The following is a 19,219-nucleotide window of genomic DNA, read 5'->3' on the forward strand; positions in this document are numbered from 1 at the left end:
TGCTTTGGATCCTCTGTCCCCATCCCTTTCTGCCCCTCTCCCACTGGTTCTCTCTCTCTCTCTCAAAAATAAACATTAAATTAAAAAAATTTTTAAAACCTTATCTATATAAGATATATGTTAAGATATTTACAGGAAAAATCTTTTGACATTTGAGATTTGCTTTAAAATAATCTTAATTTCAGGGCACCTGGTTGGCTCAGTCAGTAGAACATAGGACTTTTCATCTTGCAGGTCACGAGGTCAAGCCCTATGTGAAGTCTACAGATTACTTAAAATCTTAAAATACTTCAAATGTGTTGAATTTGTACATGTATCCAATGTACTGCTCATAATCCAAGGAGTCCTCTAGGTGGTCCAAACTTTTAGGGCTAGTAAGAAGTGTTTTTAATCAAGGTTGAAAGCTATAGTGGGAAACCAAAGACCTCTTGTATGGTTTTCGTTGAATGATGAAGCCTTGGACTGTATGGTTTCCAGGCCAGTTGATGCCTTAGCTTGCAGTAGCGTAAGGGTCATTTAAAGCTTCTCTTTGGGCAAGTACGGGGACCAAGTCTGTGTGTAGAGGCCCTTACTCCTGGAACAAAGACCACTTGCTAAGTTCATGGCTTTGTACTCCTAAGGAAGTGGGGATATGCCTGGAGGTATCCAGGGCTCTTTTATCCTTAGTTTTTTTGCTTCTTTTTCTGAGCCTTGCCATGACCCTAGCAGATAGCTGGGCAGTATATCTCTCTTTTTCATGCCTTTGTTTTCTCTGATTGACTGCTTCTGGTACTCCTAAGTAGGTATAGCTTAACGAATCATTCTGGCATTTTGAATAAAACCTTTCTCTTCCTTTGTAAGGCCAGAAGGAACTTGAGCTTCTCTGGCACCTGCCATGAAAGGCCAGTATTACAGCGCATCCTCCAGTCACTGTGTCAACATGAGTTTCCAAGTGTTCGTGGTGGGGGTTTTGAGTGGCATATTGCCACCATTTGAGTACTGTACCCTTTGGGGAGCTGGCCTGTAAGACTCTGCTTTAAAAATACATAAGGAGGGGCACCTGTGTGGTTCAGTTGGTTGTGTCCGACTCTTGATTTCAGCTCAGGTCACGATGTCATGGTTTGTGGGATCAAGCCCAGAGCCTGCTTGGGATTCTGTCTCTCCCTTTTTCTCTGCTCCTCCCCTGCACATTCTGCTTCTCCCTCTCAAAATAAATAAATAAACTTAAAAAAAAAAAACCTTAAAGTTCATAGTACTCCTTGCTTCAGGCAAAAATTACCCATAGATACTAAATCTATTGGGTGAAAGTTAGTTGGTGAACAGGATATTGTCACATTTTCTCCCCTCAGACCATAGACTAATGGTCTTTTTTCCCCTTAGGAAAAAAGTACCTTTAATGGGAAGAAATCAGGTGCCCTATCCCTTATCCAAGTGATCAAAGTTAACCAAGAAAAGAACAGATGTCATGTGCCTCCTAATGTCCTCCTGAGAAGGACAGTCATCACTTATCCAGTGCTCTTGCCTCCCTTTCCCTCACATGAATTGAGTTTACTTAGAAGGGAATAATCAGACGAGCCCAGATTGAGGAGCTTTCTCCAAAACAATTGGCCTGCACGTCTCAAAAATACCAGTGTTGAGAAAGAAAGGAAAGGCTAAGGAATGTTTCCAAATTGAGGATACGTGACATCTAAATGTCATGCGTAGATGGATCCTGAATCAGGGCAGGGATGCTCCGGAGGACAGTTTTGGGGAAATCGACAATTTAAATATGTACCATATATTAAATGTTACATTTCCTGAAATTAAAAATCCAATTGTGATTATATAATAGAATGCCTCTGTTCTGAGGGGATAATACGCCAAAGTATTTATGAGTAAGAGAACATGATGGCTCTCAAATGGTTCAACAATGGGTGAATCCAGGTGAAGGGGACATGGATGGTCACACTTTCCTGTAGATGTGAACGACGAACAAAGAGGAACCTTAGCCTTCTTAGCTATGTGCCGTTCACTCTTGTACTCTAAGCCAGAGCTTGTGCCTTTTCAGGTATCGGATTTGGAGGGATGCTGCCAACTGGCTGACGATTGATCCAGACACTGGTGCCATTTTCACTCGGGCTGAATTAGACAGAGAGGACTTTGAGCATGTGAAGAACAGCACGTACACGGCCCTCATTATCGCCACTGACAATGGTAAGGATGTTCTTAGGGTTTGGCCTTGGCCACCTCACCCTCCCGGCTCGTTTGCTTCTTTGCCCCCCACCTTTCTTTTAGAGGCAAGAGTTCATTCTTCCTCTTTTATCCTTAAAAAGCATACGATTTTAAAGGGTACAAATAATTTAGGTCAAGTAGAAGTGCTTTTCACCATTCCCTCTTTATACCTGAACCCACTCCTTCCCCACAGGAGCCGGACTGCCTGGGTCTAGAGCCTAAGACAGAATACCTATGTGACTTTGGACTTACAAGCTTATTTCTATGTCCCTCAGTTCCTCTATCTGACAAAATGATAATACCCCATCTAGATTTTTAATGAATTCATTTATGTAAACATGCCTAGAAGAGTGTCTGCTACATAGTACTACTCTATAAGGACTATCATTATTTTTATCATCATCATTATTAGTGAAATGTGACTCCCTCCAGGCTGTTTCTGTGTGTTTGAATTCATTTTTCTGCATATGAATTATAGTTTATTATAAAGCCACTATCTAGTTTATAGCTTGGTTTTATTGTAAAAACCATTATTTTATACATGTTGATTTCTATTAAATTTTTCATTTACTTGATATGTAATTTATTATTATTTACAATATGTCTTTAAGACACAGATTTACTTTGGCACTTTATAGATTTACCTCTTGGTAGTAAAGAAATGTTACCTAGGGCTGCCTGGGTGGCTCAGTATGTTAAGCATCCAACTCTTGATTTCGGCTCAGGTCATGATCTCGTGGTTCGTGAGTTTGAGCCCCACAATGAGCTCTGCCCTGACAACGTGGACCCTGCTTGGGATTCTCTCTCTCTCTCTCTCTGCCCCTCTCCTGTACACGCATGCTCTCGCTCTCTCTCTCTGTCTCAAAAATAAATTTAAAAAATTAAAAAATAATAAACTGTTACCTGGATCTAGCATAATTTAATTATTCACACATTAAAGAACACTGGGATGGTTTCTACTTGGTCATTATTTCCAAGACTTTCATACGTAAACATCCTTGTACATGCCTCTATGTGCAAGTATTTCCCCTGGCTAGATATTTAGAAATAGAATTATTGTTAGAACCTACTCACTTCCTGACATTGTGAATGAGTCTCTTTCCCTCACTAACTTACCAGCTTTCTGAAGTAGTTGACAATCTAGAAAACACAGCAAAGCGAGTAAGGCCATGATGGGGCTGGGCGGATGGCTGTTGAATGATGCAGCCTCCATCACATTGTGAATGTGCTGGGGAAAGATAAACCTGTTAGAATTTAAAGCCTGTCCCTGGAGCTGTAATTTGGGAGTTAGTGAGGAAGGCAAGTTAGACCTTGCCTGGGTCCCATTTGCAGCCTGAAGCAGGCTCCAGGCCCTGAGCTGTCGGCACAGAGCCTGACGTGGAGCTGGAACCCACAAACCGAGAGATCATGACCTAAGCTAGAGTCAGACGCTTAACTGACTGAGCCACCCAGGTGGCCCATGTTTATTTATTTTTGAGAGAGAGAGAGAGAGAGAGAGAGAGAGAGCGCGAGAGAGAGAGCATGCACAAGCTGGGGAGGGACAGAGAGAGGGGGACAGAGGATCTGAAGTGAGTTCTGCACTGACAACAGAGAGCCCAAAGCGGGGCTTGAACTCACGAACCGTGAGATCATGACCTGAGCCAAAGTTGGATACTTAACCAACTGAGCCACCCAGGTGCCCCTAATTAGAAAAAAATTTAAATGGCCCCTGCTGGGTTTTTGTTTTTTGTTTTTTTTTCCTCTCCCATAAGGTAAAAGGATTCATCCATGGATGAATGCATAAATAAAATATGGTATATGTATACAATGGAATATTAAAACATGGATAAATCTTGGGGGCATTATGCTAAGTAAAAGCCATGTCACAAAAAGATAAATACTGTATAGTTTCACTTAAGGTGTGAAAGTGGTCAAATTCATAGAAACAAAGTACAATGGTGGTAAGGGGCGGGGAGGGGGCTGGAGAGAGAAGGAAAGCAGGGAGTTGTTTAATGGCTACAGAGTTTCAGTCTTGCAAGATGACACTGTTCTGGAGATCAATGTGAATATACTTATACTGTTGAGCCTAAAATGTAAAATGAACTTTAAAATGGTTAACATGGTAAATTTTATGCTATGTGGGGTTTTTTTTAAAGCCATAATTTTTTTAAGAGTAAAAAGAAAAAATAATCACCACATTCTTGCCACCCAAGCATGATTATAGGTTTGAGATAATAGTCCTTTGCATTTTTTTTTCTTTCTTTTTTTTTTTTTTAATTTTTTTTTTTAAATGTTTATTTATTTTTGAGACAGAGAGAGACAGAGCATGAACGGGGGAGGGTCACAGAGAGAAGGAGACACAGAATCTCAAACAGGCTCCAGGCTCTGAGCTGTCAGCACAGAGCCCGATGCGGGGCTCGAACCCATGAACCGTGAGATCATGACCTGAGCCGAAGTCGGATGCTTAACCGATTGGGGCACCTAAGTGGCTCACTTGGTTAAGTGCCCAACTCTTGGTCTCAGCTCAGGGTTGTGAGTTGGAGCCCCACGTTGGGCTCCATGGTGGGCATGGAACCTACTTTAAAAAAAAAAAACAACCCACTAATATTAATGACGATGCTTGAGTGTCTACTCTTTCTACCATTTTATGCTAGATGCTAGCATAAAATGGTAGAATACATATGTCAGAATGTAAACGAAATGCACATGGAAGTGTCCAAGTCTTTTTTTCCCCAAGTCTACTTTGAAAATCAACTTGCAACTTGTAGCAATTTCAAAAGCTCAACCCTTTGATAATGACCTTAAAGCCAGAGAAGTTCGGAAAGGGAGAACTGGTAGGGGGGCAAAGAGGAATTCTTGGAGTGGTTCAAGTTTAATGGATGCATAAAGGTACGTGCAAAAGAGTAGGGAGCCTGTCCTTGGTGTGAGGAATAACTTGAATAATTGTTGTTAAAGTGAGGAATAGCGTGTTGGAGAGCTGCCTGACCAGAAGTGAAGATGCCCTGAGATGGGGAGGGTGGGGCCTGGTGATGAATCTCTGAAGAGCCAAGCCAGGATTGGCCTTTGGTCTGATTCGAGGCAGTAGAGCTTCATGAATGTTCCTGAGCTGTGGTATTTCCTATATATTTTCTCTTAGGTTCTCCACTTGCTACTGGAACGGGAACCCTTCTCCTTATCCTCTCTGATGTGAATGACAATGGCCCCATACCAGAACCTCGAAGTATGGATTTCTGCCAGAAAAATCCACAGCCTCATATCATCAACATCTTTGATCCAGATCTTCCCCCCAACACATCTCCCTTCACGGCAGAACTAACACACGGGGCAAGTGTCAACTGGACCATTGACTACAGTGACCAAGGTGGGAACTGGAGTCTTACTCTGACCCCATGCTTTTCCCTGCTCCTGCCCCCCACCCACTTCTGAAAGTCCCTTCTCAGCTTCTCAGGTGTCACCTCTTTTGTTTGATGCTTGTTTATTTGCCCCATCTGCATTTGAGGCATTCCCCCAAAGGTCCCTTTCCTTTCCTGGTATCTGACTCTGTAACATACTGCACAGTGATCTTCCACCCAAGCAGCTCCATTTTCTTTACCCTAATAATTCTAGAATGAGGTTGTTTTGTTTGTTTGTTCTTTTTCTCCTGCTCCCATCATTTATTTTTGTTGCTTCCTCCAGCCCGTGAATCTCTAATTTTGAAGCCAAAGAAAACCTTAGAGTTGGGCGACTACAAGATAAATCTCAAACTCGTGGATAACCAGAACAAGGACCAGGTGACCACCCTAGATGTGTACGTTTGTGACTGCGAAGGGGTCGTCAACAACTGCAAGAGGACCATGCCTTACGCTGAAGCGGGGTTGCAAGTTCCTGCCATTCTGGGCATTCTCGGAGGAATCCTCGCCTTACTAAGTAAGTATGCCTGGCAAGCGTTTCAGTCTTTGGCTTCTAAAATGGGGGAGGTTTATCTGTTACTGAGCATTTTAAAGTTGAGTTCGCCAGGACTGGAAGGGAGCACTGTTCCATTAAATCAACAGGGGCCCAGTCCGTCTATTTTGTTGTTCTTTGAATCCTTCAGGGCAGTGCATACAAATCGCCTGCGTGAGAATTCTGATCTGGGGTGGGACCTCACATTCCACCTTTGTCACCAGCTCCCAGGGGGTGCAAATGTTGGAGGTTCTTAGAGCAACCTGGAGCAGCAAGGCTTTAGGGTACTATTCTCACCAGCATGGTCGGAGCTACCAGCTCACCACCCCCACCTTCCGTCCTGGAGAAGGGATGAGAGAGGAAGTGGAAGGCACGTATCTGGAAAGTGCACCTTCACTCCCATTCCGATGGCTCAAACACAGCCACACCTAGAATGTCCCACCCTAACTGAGTGGCCATGTGCCCATTTAACACTTGGCAGAGAGTGAGGGTGGAGTGCAGGGTGAATAGTGAGTATCAATGACTATCAGGACAGAGTGGGGGAAAGACCGTGTATAATTAGGGGCTGAAAGGGGCGGTCCAGGTCATGAATGCCTTTGCATTCAGAAGAGGGGGCTGTTAATTGAGCCTCAAGGAAGGTTTGGTGAAAGATGTAGGATGGTCAGGACAGGGACTGGTGGCATCCAGATGGACAGAGGGGCATTCGTGACGGTTCCCACACTAGTGAAGGCACAGAGAGGAAGGGGAGGCAGGGAGGAGACCAACGTGGCTGGAGTAGAAGAAAGTTCTTAGAGGGAGCAGTGGGGCCACCTCTGGGGTTTCAAGTTCGACTCAGCACAGGTGTTCTTTCCCCTGCCGCTTGCTGCTTCAACAGATTTATTTGCTCCTGCCCTTTGCTGCTTGTGTCGTCTCAAAACTCAGAAGGAAGGAGAGTGTTGTTCAGAATTCAGTGAGCTTTCTGGACTTGTGTTCCTCAGAATTCACATGGCTTTATTGCCACCGTGGGGTGAGGTTGATTCACCTTCCTGTGTCATCAGCACAGGCCCTGCCTGCCCACTTACTTCCCACTCCAATCACATTTGAACGGGCCAGTCTGCTCTGGGGACAGCAGTTACAAACTAGTACTCTCATTCTGAGGAAAATGTTTAAGACTGGAGTTTACACTTAAAATACTGATTTTTTAGTAATAGCCTTACCTCAATTTGTTTGGGGTATATTTTATTAGACACAGAGGCCAAGGACAACATGGCAGAAAGCTTAAATGTGGAACAACATTGAAAGCAGAAGCAATGCCAGGATCCACACTTCTAGCTTCTTGTTCCTTGTGGGCAAGCGTAGAACTTAGCCTTCTAAAGGTGATTCTACAAAGATGCCGGGACATGTGGATGTTCATGTAATCCCTCAATATTCGATTGCTTGCTTTGTGCCAGGCTTTTTGAGGATCCCACTGGGGTTACTGAGGTTTTGATACAGTGTATGGGGTGGTACTTCCTGAAGCAGTAAAAATATGTAGTTACTTTTCTAAAGGGGTAACATTTGAGTAACGTTTGATCAGTAACATCTTCTTGGAGTAGTAACCTCCAAGAAGTAACTCCAAGTAGTAACCTGCTCCTTGCTCTTACTTGCTCTACGCTCCACGTGGATGGTGACTGTTGACATCTTATATGGTCTTCAGGGCCGTGTCCTTGGTGCCAAGGCAGGTCTAGGCCGACCCAGCAAGTGCTCACTGTTCCTGTTTATGGATTGTGATCAAGGAAGTTTGCTTATCTGAATAAAGTCTTGGAAACTTGCTGATTTCAGAAACAATAGGGAGTTTGGGTACTTCTAAGAAATCTTTTCCCCAAGTCTATGCAACCTCCTGTTTCAGTCCAATAATACTGTTTCAGTAGGATGTCCTTTCCCTCCTCCCTCCCCCTGTAGGGTGTCCTTTAGAGGTACTTGGGCACAAGCATCTATGAAGAAAACACATTGAATCATCATTTTTTCATTCACAATAAGTAGTTTAAAAGTTTTTAACAGCTGTTAATCATATATGCCCTAGAAACATCCCATGATCAGATGAAAACTTTGGAAATTAAACAGATCGTAGAGCTTGCCCACATGATTTTTATCTTAAGATAAGGGAATATACCAGGTGATTATATGGTCTGTGTCCCATTCCTCAGAACTGATTAAAAATAATGTGCACCTGTCAGTCACATTTAGGGTGACTCAGCCCTGTTCATGAACCTCTAATGGTTCCAACTCAGAATCAAAGCCAAAGTCCTTCTAGTAGTTCACATATCCCTGCCACCCCTCTGTTTGCTTCTTTCCCCCTCACTCACCCTGCTGTGGCCATGCTGACTTCACTTTTCTTAATCATGCCAATCATGCTCCTGCCTCAGGTCCTTTGTCCTTACTACCATTTCCTCTGCCTGGAGCATTTTAACTCAGATTCTGAGAAATGACTGACTGGTTTAATAAGTCCAGTTAGGGGCACCTGGGTGGCTCAGTCTGTTAAGCATCCTATTTCGTCTCAGGTCATGATCTCCCAATTTGTGAGTTTGAGCCCTGAGTCTAGCTCTGTGCTGACAACTCAGAGCCTGGCGCCTGCTTCGGATTCTGTGTCTCCTTCTCTTTCTGCCCCTCCCCCACTCATGCTCTATCTCTCCCAAAATTAAATAAACATTAAAAAAGATAAATAGTCCAGTTGAAGACACGCTTGAATTCCCATGTAATTGTCCACTATGTTATACTGTATACGTTAACTTCAGGTATGTGAGCATCACCATGTGGGTTGTCTGACAGCCATCTGTCTGGTAGGCAAGGCAGTGGTGCTGTGTGATAGCTGCTTTTTATGGCCTTCCTGACCTGTGGCTCTCCTTGTTCTCTCTTCCCCACACCAGTCCTGATTCTGCTGCTTTTGCTGTTTGTTCGGAGGAGAGGGGTGGTCAAAGAGCCCTTGCTACCCCCAGAAGATGACACCAGGGACAATGTTTATTACTATGATGAAGAAGGAGGTGGAGAAGAGGATCAGGTACCTTTTTAAAACTGTGGCACAAAGCTATGTGGTGATCTCTATTTGGAAGAAGCAATGATTAGGAGAAGGTAGGCATTTAAAATACCGTTGTTCTGTTCAGCGCCCAGATGAATGGACAGATGCAAAGGGCAGTTAAATAACTTGCCCAAAGTCACACAGGTACGAAGCAGTCAAACCAGGTAGTCTGACTCAAGCCTGTTCTCCTCATGGCTGTTCTCAGGACATGAACTTCAAATTATTTAGACATAAAGCAATTAATCTGTTGTGATATTTTGTCCCTTGAGTTTATAGATATGCTAAACTTTTGCTTTTCTTTTTGTAGATGTTAAATCTTCAGGCCTTCTTTATTTTCCCTGATCTTGGAGATGATCTTACCTTGCCCCAGAGTTTTTTTGTTTTGTTTTGTTTTTGTTTTTTAAAGTAATCTTAATGCCCAACGTGAAGCTCAAACTCAGGGACCCGAGATCAAGAGTCACATGCTCTACTGACTGAGCCAGCCGGGCACCTTTCTGGAGAGTTTTTGAAAGTGTATTCTATCTAGAAAGGGAACCTTGGGCCCCATCTCAGAGTTCTGCTTTTGACTCCCGCCATGCATGAGCACATTTGCTGAGCGATGTGGTCTGGAAGAATAGCCATTGATTAGAATTTCAATGCCTGTTTTGCACAACATATTAAGGGGTACAGAGAAATGTCCTTCAGCCATTTGTGGGACAACTGCTGGTCTCAGCTACTGTCTTAGTCTGTGTGGACTGCTATAACAAGATACCACAGACATTGCTTAAAAACCACAGAAATTCACCTCTCACAGTTCTGGAGGCTGGGTTGTTTAACATCAAGGCACCAGCAGATGTGGTGTTTGGTGGTGGCTTGCTTCCTCCTTCATAATCAGCCATAATGTACTCGCACGGCAGAAAGGAATCTCTAGGGTGTCTTTTATTGGGGCACCAGTCCTCTTCCCGACGGCTCCATCTACCCTCCTGACGTAATCACTTCCCAAAAGTCCCACCTTCAAATACCACCACCTTGAGCATTAGGTTTCAACGTATGAATTTTGTGAAGGACACAGGTATTGAGTATATGGCAGCTAGGCTCACAAGAATCTGTGGACTGGCTAGGACTTAGTTAATAAGGTATAACAGCCTACATCCTTACCACAGGTGCTCCTCATGATCATTTGATGTCTTTCCTTTTTTTTTTTTTTTTTTTTTTTTTGTTTATTTTTGAGAAAGAGACAGAGTGTGAGTGGGGTAGGAGCAGAGAGAGAGGGAGGCACAGAATTCGAAGCAGGTTCCAGGCTCTGAGCTGTCAGCACAGAGCCTGATGTGAGACTTGAACTCACAAACCATTGAGATCATGACCTGAGCTGAAGTCGGACGCTCAACCGACTGAGCCACCAAGGCACCCCTGATGTCTTTCCTTCTAGGGCTATTGTGAAAACTCTTAGGTTGAAAATTGTCATTTTAGTTTACACTGGCAAATGCTTGCAACTATTATGCAGTTGACAGGGTATTATCTGATACCAGAATCTATAATCCAAATATATCCCCTTATTTGTGACTGTTTCTTTTTACTCGGGTCTATTTTTACCTTTTTCTCCAAAGGACTTTGACTTGAGCCAGTTGCACAGGGGCCTGGATGCTCGGCCTGAAGTGACTCGCAATGATGTGGCACCAACCCTCCTGAGCATGCCCCAGTACCGGCCCCGCCCTGCCAATCCTGATGAAATTGGAAACTTTATTGATGAAGTAAGTTAGCAAAATCAAAAGCCATGGTGCCATTCATCTCTAAACTCAGGAACAGTTGTGTTGAAAGTCAGGAAAAAGTCTTTAGATTCTTTGCTTTATGTTTTCTCCTTGTCTCATCCCTGACTGCTATTTTTTATTTGTGTCTCATCTGAATTTCAGAACTTAGAGCACTTCAAATTGTTCCTAGCGAATTTGCGAAGTCCATATGGCAAAACCAAGAATGACTTGAAAGGATTTAGTAAAAGTAGACATGAAGCTAAAGGAATTCAAAGTAGATCCAGTTTGGTTTCACTAATGAGTCTTTTTGCCCCTGCATCCCACTCCTGGTTGGGATGTGATATTAAATGTGTATCATAAGTCTACCTAAGGGCCAGAAAAATAGCATCCTTTTGTATATGTCAGAAATGCATTCAGCTTTAAATTCCAGGAGCTTAAACAGATATAACAGAGGGTACCTTGTTTTTGTGCTTGTTACCTCATGAGCACAAGATGGCTGCCACACTTCCAGGCCTTGGGTCTGTATTCCAGTCAAGAAGAAGTAGGAAGGGTAGGGTAGAAGCCAAAAATTTTCATTCAAGCAAACTGTTACTGCCAAGTAGGGAGTTTATTCTATATGTTACAATATGACTGTTTTCAGCCTCTGTCCATCCTGACGGGCTTGTTTGTCTCCTGCCTACACATAACTTATCATTAGTATAGAGGAAAAGATTCTGCAATTTACCTGTAATGTTCTCTTTTCATGAAATATATATTAGATTTGTCTTCCTTGACTGTTTGTATAAATTTACCTTATTGGTGTCGCAGGATGGTTGCAAGGTCATGTGTGACTCGTTGCTCGAGGCACCTAGAGGAGGCATCTTGCCTCAGATGACAGGTGTGCGATTCCTTGCATTGAAAGATCCTATCGTCTTCCTTCTTCTTTAGAACCTGAAGGCAGCAGACAGTGACCCCACTGCTCCTCCTTACGACTCTCTGCTTGTGTTTGACTATGAAGGAAGCGGTTCTGAAGCTGCTAGTCTGAGCTCCTTAAACTCCTCGGAATCAGACCGAGATCAGGACTATGACTACCTGAATGAATGGGGCAATCGCTTCAAGAAGCTGGCAGACATGTACGGAGGTGGTGAGGATGACTAGGGGACTCGAGACAAATGAGGAAGGAGATGGGCCCCTACATCGTGTGATAGAAAATGCAGGGCTCATGGTTTCTCAGCTCCTTTCACTTGAGATGACTTTCTGGGGAAGAGAGACTGCTCGGTGATGCAGTTAGGATAGTTGGGATTTCCACTTTATAGATCTAATCTGTGTGTGTTCGAATGATTTTGCCCTAATTTTTGAATCTTTTTTTCTTTCCTCACTCTTTAAGTGGTGATGCTGTCCCAAAGACCCCCATATGTTAATACTTCAGAACAATAGCTTCAGCCTCAAAAGGTTCTGCTAGCAACTTGCAGATTTCCTTAAGGGTTTTCGTCTCATTTTTTAAGGGAAGGAAGGGGTCAACTGCCCTATTATTTTGTGCGTGTATGTATGTATGTGTGTGTGTGTAATTATTTTTAATTTGTGTACTTTTTTCCTCCTATCACTGCACAGCACTCCTTGTTCTATCCACTCTTACTCCTTCTGAACCTACATTGCCCCAGACAGGGGTTCTCTGATGCAGAAATTGTGGGGCCCTTTCAGGATAAGTGTGGTCTTAGTCTGGCCATAGTGTGACTGGGTATTATTTACTCTTAAGACCTTTAATCTTCTGAGTATATAACTTGAAATAGGTATCCATCCACTTACTTGTTGTGCATAAGAATGTTTGTTATGTGTATGTCATTACTGGGGTGATCTGGTTCTAAACAGGAAGCCTTGACCAGAAAGGGTGGTGAGTTTTCCGGTGCCACTCCACATCTAATGTTCATCTAACACTCAAACAAGAGAGCGATCTATTCCAACACTTACGGTAGTGCCTCGAGTGCTGCAGCCAAAGACAGAAGGTGTCTGTCCCAGCGGGGAGCAACGTGAAAAATGGGTTTGAAGGTGGCAGGAGACAAGTTGTTGAGCCTGGCAATTTAGGAAACTGAGGCTGAGGATGGTTGAGGTGGCTCTGCCTCTAGTCCTGAAAAAGAATGGAAGAATCTTAACATGTGACTCCAATCAGGATCCTGCTACCAGAGTTTCTTCCTGACAGCCCAGAACCCCCCCAAGTGTCTGCTGTTGTTGATGTCCACAGGATATGCTGGCTGATCTGGAAACATCTGCCCGAAATTCCAAGCATGCATAGAAAACAATATCAGGAAATCCAATTTATTTTCCTTAGGAGCAGGAAGAAAATATGGCCCTAAAATGTGTTAGTAAGGGGAGTGTGGGGAGAACTCTGATTTGGATCTTCTTTTAGTTGAAATGTGAACTTCAAGAACCTTTTGACAACCATGGAAAATAATCTTATCTAAATTGCTTTACTGTCTGTCAGGTGTTTTTTGAAGAAAAAAAAATCATCCCTGCAATCACATCTTGGAAGTGTCTTGATTTTTCAACAATTTAAACTCGAATGTAGTCCTGTATAGAGAATGTCACTATAGTTTTGAGTATATATGTGTGTGGGTGTTGATAATTTTGTATTTTCTTTGGGAGTGGAAAAGGAAAACAATTCAAGCTGAGAGAATTCTTAAATATTCATTTTTATAAATTTTATTAAAGAATTTTGTTAAACATTGTCAGACACATGTTTTATTTGGTTAGCCACAATTCCATGCAAGACCAGTGGTACTTGGGCTTATTCAAAACATGGAGAAGGAAGCTTCATGTTGAAATGACTCCTCCAGAACTTTGTGTCCTTCTATTGCGGGCAGAGTGTGGGAAACTGCATTTACAAATTCACTTTACTTGAAAACTGTCCGTATGGTATGTGGAGAAGCCATTAACATTCTCTTCTTAATGGAAAAACTACTGTGGGCATTGCTGAGGGACCTAGTAGAGCTTCAGACAAATTCAGTCAGTCAGCAAAAAGTTTGTGCAGTCCAGTGGTTCACCACTGGGGGAGAGTATGGCTCCCTCTCCCGGAGGACTTTGTGTAATTTCTGGAGATACTTTGATTGTGATGACATCAAGTCAAGGCCAAGGATGCTGCTGACCGTCCGGCAATGCACAGGACAGCCATGTGCAACAAAGAATCATCAGGTTCAAAATGTCATTAGTGCTGCTGTTGAGAAACCCTGTTACAGTCCTGTCACTTTCCTCTGCTGGAGTGTAGGACTTGAGATAGATATATAAATTTTTTTAAGTGGTGGTCAAATATATATACAGATCTTGACTTATGTGGTTATATCCCAATAAACCATCATAAGTTGAGAATATGTCAAAAGTGCATTTAATTTGCCTAAGGCACCAGACATGAGATCATAACCCACTTTAAATGTGCTCAGAATGCTTAACATTAGCCTATAGTTGAGTAAAATCATCTCACACAAAACCTGTTTTATTTAAAATAAATATTTTAAATAAAATATTTAAATATTTTTTTAATATTTATTTTGAGAGAGGGGTGCCTGGGTCTCTCCACTGGCTAAGCGTCTTGACTTCGGCTCGAGTCATGATCTCATGGTTTGTGAGTTCGAGCCCCATGTCAGGCTCTGTGCTCAGAGCCTGGAGCCTGCTTCGGATTCTGTGTCTCCTTCTCTCTCTGCCCCTCCCCAACTTGTGCTCTGTCTATGTCTCTCAAAAAATAAATAAATGTAAAAAAAATTAATATTTATTTTGAAAGTACATCATGAATGAGGAAGGGGCAGAGAGAGAGAGAGAGAGAGAGAGAGAGAGAATCCCAAGCAGGCTCCACATTGTCAGCACAGAGCCCTATAAAGGGCTCGATCCCATGAACCATGAGACCATGACCTAAGCTGAAATCAGTCAAGAGTGTGTATGCTTAACCAACTGAGCCACCCAAGTGTCCCTCATATTAACCTTTTTTGTTTATTTTTTTAATGTTTGTTTATTTTTTTTATTTATTTATTTATTTTTTTTTTAGTGAAAGGCTTTTTTTTTGTTTTTTTTTTTTAATTTTTTTTTTTTTCAACATTTTTTATTTATTTTTGGGACAGAGAGAGACAGAGCATGAACGGGGGAGGGGCAGAGAGAGAGGGAGACACAGAATCAGAAACAGGCTCCAGGCTCCGAGCCATCAGCCCAGAGCCTGACGCGGGGCTCGAACTCACGGACCGCGAGATCGTGACCTGGCTGAAGTCGGACGCTTAACCGACTGCGCCACCCAGGCGCCCCAATGTTTGTTTATTTTTGAGAGAGAGCGTGAGCAGGGAAGGGCAGGGAGAGAGGGAGACAAAGAATCCGAAGCAGGTTCCAGGCTTGAGCTGTCAGTAGGTTCCTGGCTCTGAGCCTGATGTGGGGCTCGAACTCATGAACTGTGAGATCATGACCTGAGCCGAAGTCAGATGCTTAACTGACTGAGCCACCCAGGTGCCCCCACAAAACCTATTTTATAATAATAAAGTGTTGAAGAGCTCGTGTCATTTATTGAATATGGACAGCGAGAAATGGAATGGTTAAGTGTGTCTGTTGCTTACCTTCCTGATCACAGAACTGACAAGCCGTGGCTGCCACTCACTGCCCAGCATCACGAGAAAGTCCGACCACGTATCACTAGCCCAGGAAAAGATCAAAATTGGAAGTATGGTTTCTACTGAATGTGTGTGGATTTTGAGCGTGCAATTCAGTGATACTAAGTGCACGTATAACCCTCATCTCTATTTCCAGAACCTTTTCGTCATCCCAAACAAGTTCTATAACCATAGGCAATAAGTAACTCCCCGTTCTCCCCTTTCTCAGCCCCAGTTACCTCCATTCTACCTTGTTTTATGAACTTATTCTAGGTATTTCATGTAAGTGGTGTCATGTAATTTATGTGCTTTTAAACTTGGTGATGTCATGTAGCCTAATGTGTTCAGGGGTTGTCCACACTGCAGCTTGTATCAGGACTTCATTCCTTCTACGGCTGAGCAATATTCCGTCACGCGCATATATACCACATGTTGTTATATATCCATTTATCTTGGGTTGTTTCTACCCTGTGGCTATTGTGAATGATGCTGCAGTGAACGCTGCTTACAAAAACTGTTTTCAATTCTGGTTATTAACCTGAGAGGAGCATTGCTGGGTCATACGGTAATTCTGTGTGTGGTTTGAGAGACTCCAATATTGAAACCTTGGTTGGTTGGGTCCTGGAGTGAAAATTTAAGATCCATAAAAGACTTTTTTTTTTTTTTTTTTTGAAATTGGGCACATTGTAATAAGTAGAGTAGATTATATTCCTGAATAAACTTTTATTTTAATGTTTGTTTACGACAGAGTGAGAGTGTAAGTGGGGGAAGGAGCAGAGAGAGGGAGACACAGAATCTGAAGCAGGATCCAGGCTCTGAGCTGTCAGCACAACCTGACGGGGGGCTCGAACTCAGATTGTGAGATCATGACCGGAGTTGAAGTCAGACGCTTAACCCACCAAGCCACCCAGTCACCCCATAAACTTTTTTTTTTTTAATTTTAAGTTTATTTTGAGAGAGAAAGCATGAGTGGGGGAGGGGCAGAGAGAGAGACTCCTAAGCAGGTTCTGCATTGTCAGCCCGGAGCATAAGGAGGGGCTTGAACTCATGAACCATGAGATTGTGATCTGAGCCAAAAATCAAGATTCAGATACTTAACCGACTGAGCCACACATATGCCCCTAAACATTAGTTTTCTTGGGGACATAGTTCACTAAGAGAACCTTATTAGGAGATAAATGATGACAAATTTAGGGATGAAGTGTTACATCTGGAAATTAAGAATGATTCAACAAAAAAGTGTGAAGAGTGGTAGCACGAAGGCAAATGTGACAAAATGTTCATAATGACTAAATCTAGGTGAAGGGCATGTAAGTGTTGACGTACTATTTTGGTTTTTCTTCGAGTTTGAAGTATTTCACAATTAAAAGTTGGGGAGAAATTAGGAAGCTGGAAATAAACCCTCATATGTATGGTCAACTGATACTCCACAGGAGTGCTAAGACCATTGGGAAAAGGACAGTTTTGGGGTGGGGGGGGCAGATGACACAAAAATTACGTGTGTGTGTATGTGTGCACGTGTGTGCACGTGCACACAGTATTGGGGAACTTGGGTGGCTCATTTGTTTATCAGACTCTTGGTTTCAGCTTGTGTCATGATTCTCTGATTTGTGGGTTTGAGCCCCACGTAGGGCTCTGTGCTGACAGCTCAGAGCCTGGAGTCTGCTTCAGACTCTGTCTCCCTCTCATTGGGGGGTGGGAGGGGCTGCTTGGGATTCTCTCTCCCTGTCTCTCTGCTCCTCCCCCACTCGCCTGTGTTCACGCTCTCTCAAAAATAAACTTTATATGTTTTTATTATAGTTGACACGGTGTTACATTCGTTTTAGGTGTTACAACTTAGTGATTTGACAAGTTTATGCATTATGCTATGTTCATTCCAAGTGTAGTTGCCATCTGTCCTGTTGCATCACTATTACAATATCATTGACTATTTTCCTTATGCTCTGCCAAAAAGGACAGTGTTTTCAACAAATGGTGCTGGGAAAATTGGGTGTCCATATGCAAAAGAATGAAATTAGTCATACTGTTATACCATATACAAAAAATAAATTCAAAATGAAAGACTTTTTAAAACATAAGGGCTACAGCTATAAAACCCTCAGAAGAAAATGAGAGAAAAACATCATGACGCCAGATTTGGCATTATGTTGTGTGTATTTGGCCACAATAAGAAAAGGTCAGGGGAAAAAACTACAATGAGGACAAATGATAAAATGGTTCTATACAGAATTAAACTGTTTACAAAGTACCACCACGTGCAAAGGGCTATAACCAGTCAGGTAACGTGACTTCTGAGAAAGGCTCCAGAGAAGGGGTTTGCATCGAGCCCGGAAAACAGCGCCTCGGTTTCCCTCTTGCTGGTTCCGCGGGTACCGACAAGGCAGTTATGTGAAGAAGACATGAGACCCTGGAGCCGTGCAACCTGGATTCCAATCCTGATCCTGTCCTTTCCACCTGTGAGCTTAGGCAAGTTACTTGACCTTTCGATGCCTCGATTTCCTTATCTCCAAAGGAAGCGTTGATGTGTATAAAGCATTTAGAGGAGTGCCTGGCACATGGTAGTGGTCTGTTAAATGTGAGCTCTTGTTTTTATTATTGAATAAGGGGCACAACAAGGGAGTTCGGGTAGAGAGAATCACTTAAGTGGACGCAGCGTGTTTTGGAGAGAAAAGGCCAACTGTTGCGTTTTGGACTGGATTTAGTGGGTCAGAGCACAACTCAGGTGTTGAGAGCAGAAGTATGCGATGGAAAGTGGTGTTGTGTGAAGATGACATCTGTTTGCAGGGGTGATGAGCTGTCCTGGGGAGGGTACCCAAGACAGTAAAGAGCCTCTGTCCGTTGAAACAGAAATGAAGGATCCAGAATACAGCACCGTGAAGAGGCTTTTTCCCAAAGACTCCCCTTATCTCCCTAAAAGCAGAGCCTCTTCAACGGATTTGGCAGTCATAAAGCATCTCCCAAGGAGTTTCCTAAGTAGGGAGGATTGACTCCTACCACCAGAGATTAGAAATTGGCACCTCAGGGTAAGAAATCACCTAAACACATAGTGTGACAGAAATCATAGCTCCCATCTCATTGATCTCTCAAAGTCACGTGTTTTCCCATAAGTGCCCTTTTTCTAGTAAGACGGGATGTAAGCTGTTTCTCCCCTTCCCCTATTAAGATGGAATATAAGCCCCAAATTGTAATCACTTCTTGAGTCACATTTTCCTATGAACTCCCTTGGATGTGAATAAAAATCTGTCTTCTAATCTTTTGTCTGTTTAATTCACACACCTTCCTATTCAGAACCTAAGAGGATAGAGAAAAGTTCTTCCTCTATGATAAATATCTGATTGATGCCAAAGAGTGGTACTACAGAGAGAAACCCCTTCCTTTAAAATAAGTGAAGGGGGGCGGCTGGGTGACTCAGCTAAGTGTCTGACTTCAGCTCAGGTCATGATCTCGTGGTCTGTGAGTTCAAGCCGCACGTTGGGCTCTGTGCTGTCAGCTCTGAGCCTGGAGCCTGCTTCGGATTCTGTGTGTCCCTTTCTCTGCACTTTCCCCGCTCACACCTCTGTTTCTTTCTCAAAAGTAAATAAACATTAAAAATTTTTTTTAATTCAGTGTCTCCCTCTCTCTGCCCCTCCCATACTCGTTCTCTCTCTCTCTCTCTCTCTCTCTCTCTCTCTCTCTCTCTCTCTCTCTCTCAAAAATAAACATTAAGAAAATAAAATAAAGGGACGCTGGGCTCTCTGCTGACAGCTCAGAGCCTGGAATCTGCTTCTGATTTT

General features: G+C 43.0%; 1 protein-coding gene across 1 annotated transcript in view; it reads left to right on the forward strand.

The window, feature by feature from the left end:
- CDH1 (cadherin 1) overlaps positions 1-13,556 on the forward strand; it is an 82,522-nt gene extending 68,966 nt beyond the window's left edge. The window contains exons 11-16 of the mRNA XM_058706159.1: positions 2,027-2,172; positions 5,306-5,530; positions 5,845-6,075; positions 8,976-9,106; positions 10,711-10,854; positions 11,779-13,556. Coding sequence (XP_058562142.1) covers positions 2,027-2,172; positions 5,306-5,530; positions 5,845-6,075; positions 8,976-9,106; positions 10,711-10,854; positions 11,779-11,988 — 1,087 coding nt within the window. The 3' untranslated portion in view covers positions 11,989-13,556. The remainder of the gene's footprint in view (positions 1-2,026; positions 2,173-5,305; positions 5,531-5,844; positions 6,076-8,975; positions 9,107-10,710; positions 10,855-11,778) is intronic.
- Positions 13,557-19,219: the final 5,663 nt, after the last annotated feature.

The sequence above is a fragment of the Neofelis nebulosa genome, chromosome 17, assembly GCF_028018385.1.
Source record: "Neofelis nebulosa isolate mNeoNeb1 chromosome 17, mNeoNeb1.pri, whole genome shotgun sequence".
NCBI classification, from domain to species: domain Eukaryota; kingdom Metazoa; phylum Chordata; class Mammalia; order Carnivora; family Felidae; genus Neofelis; species Neofelis nebulosa.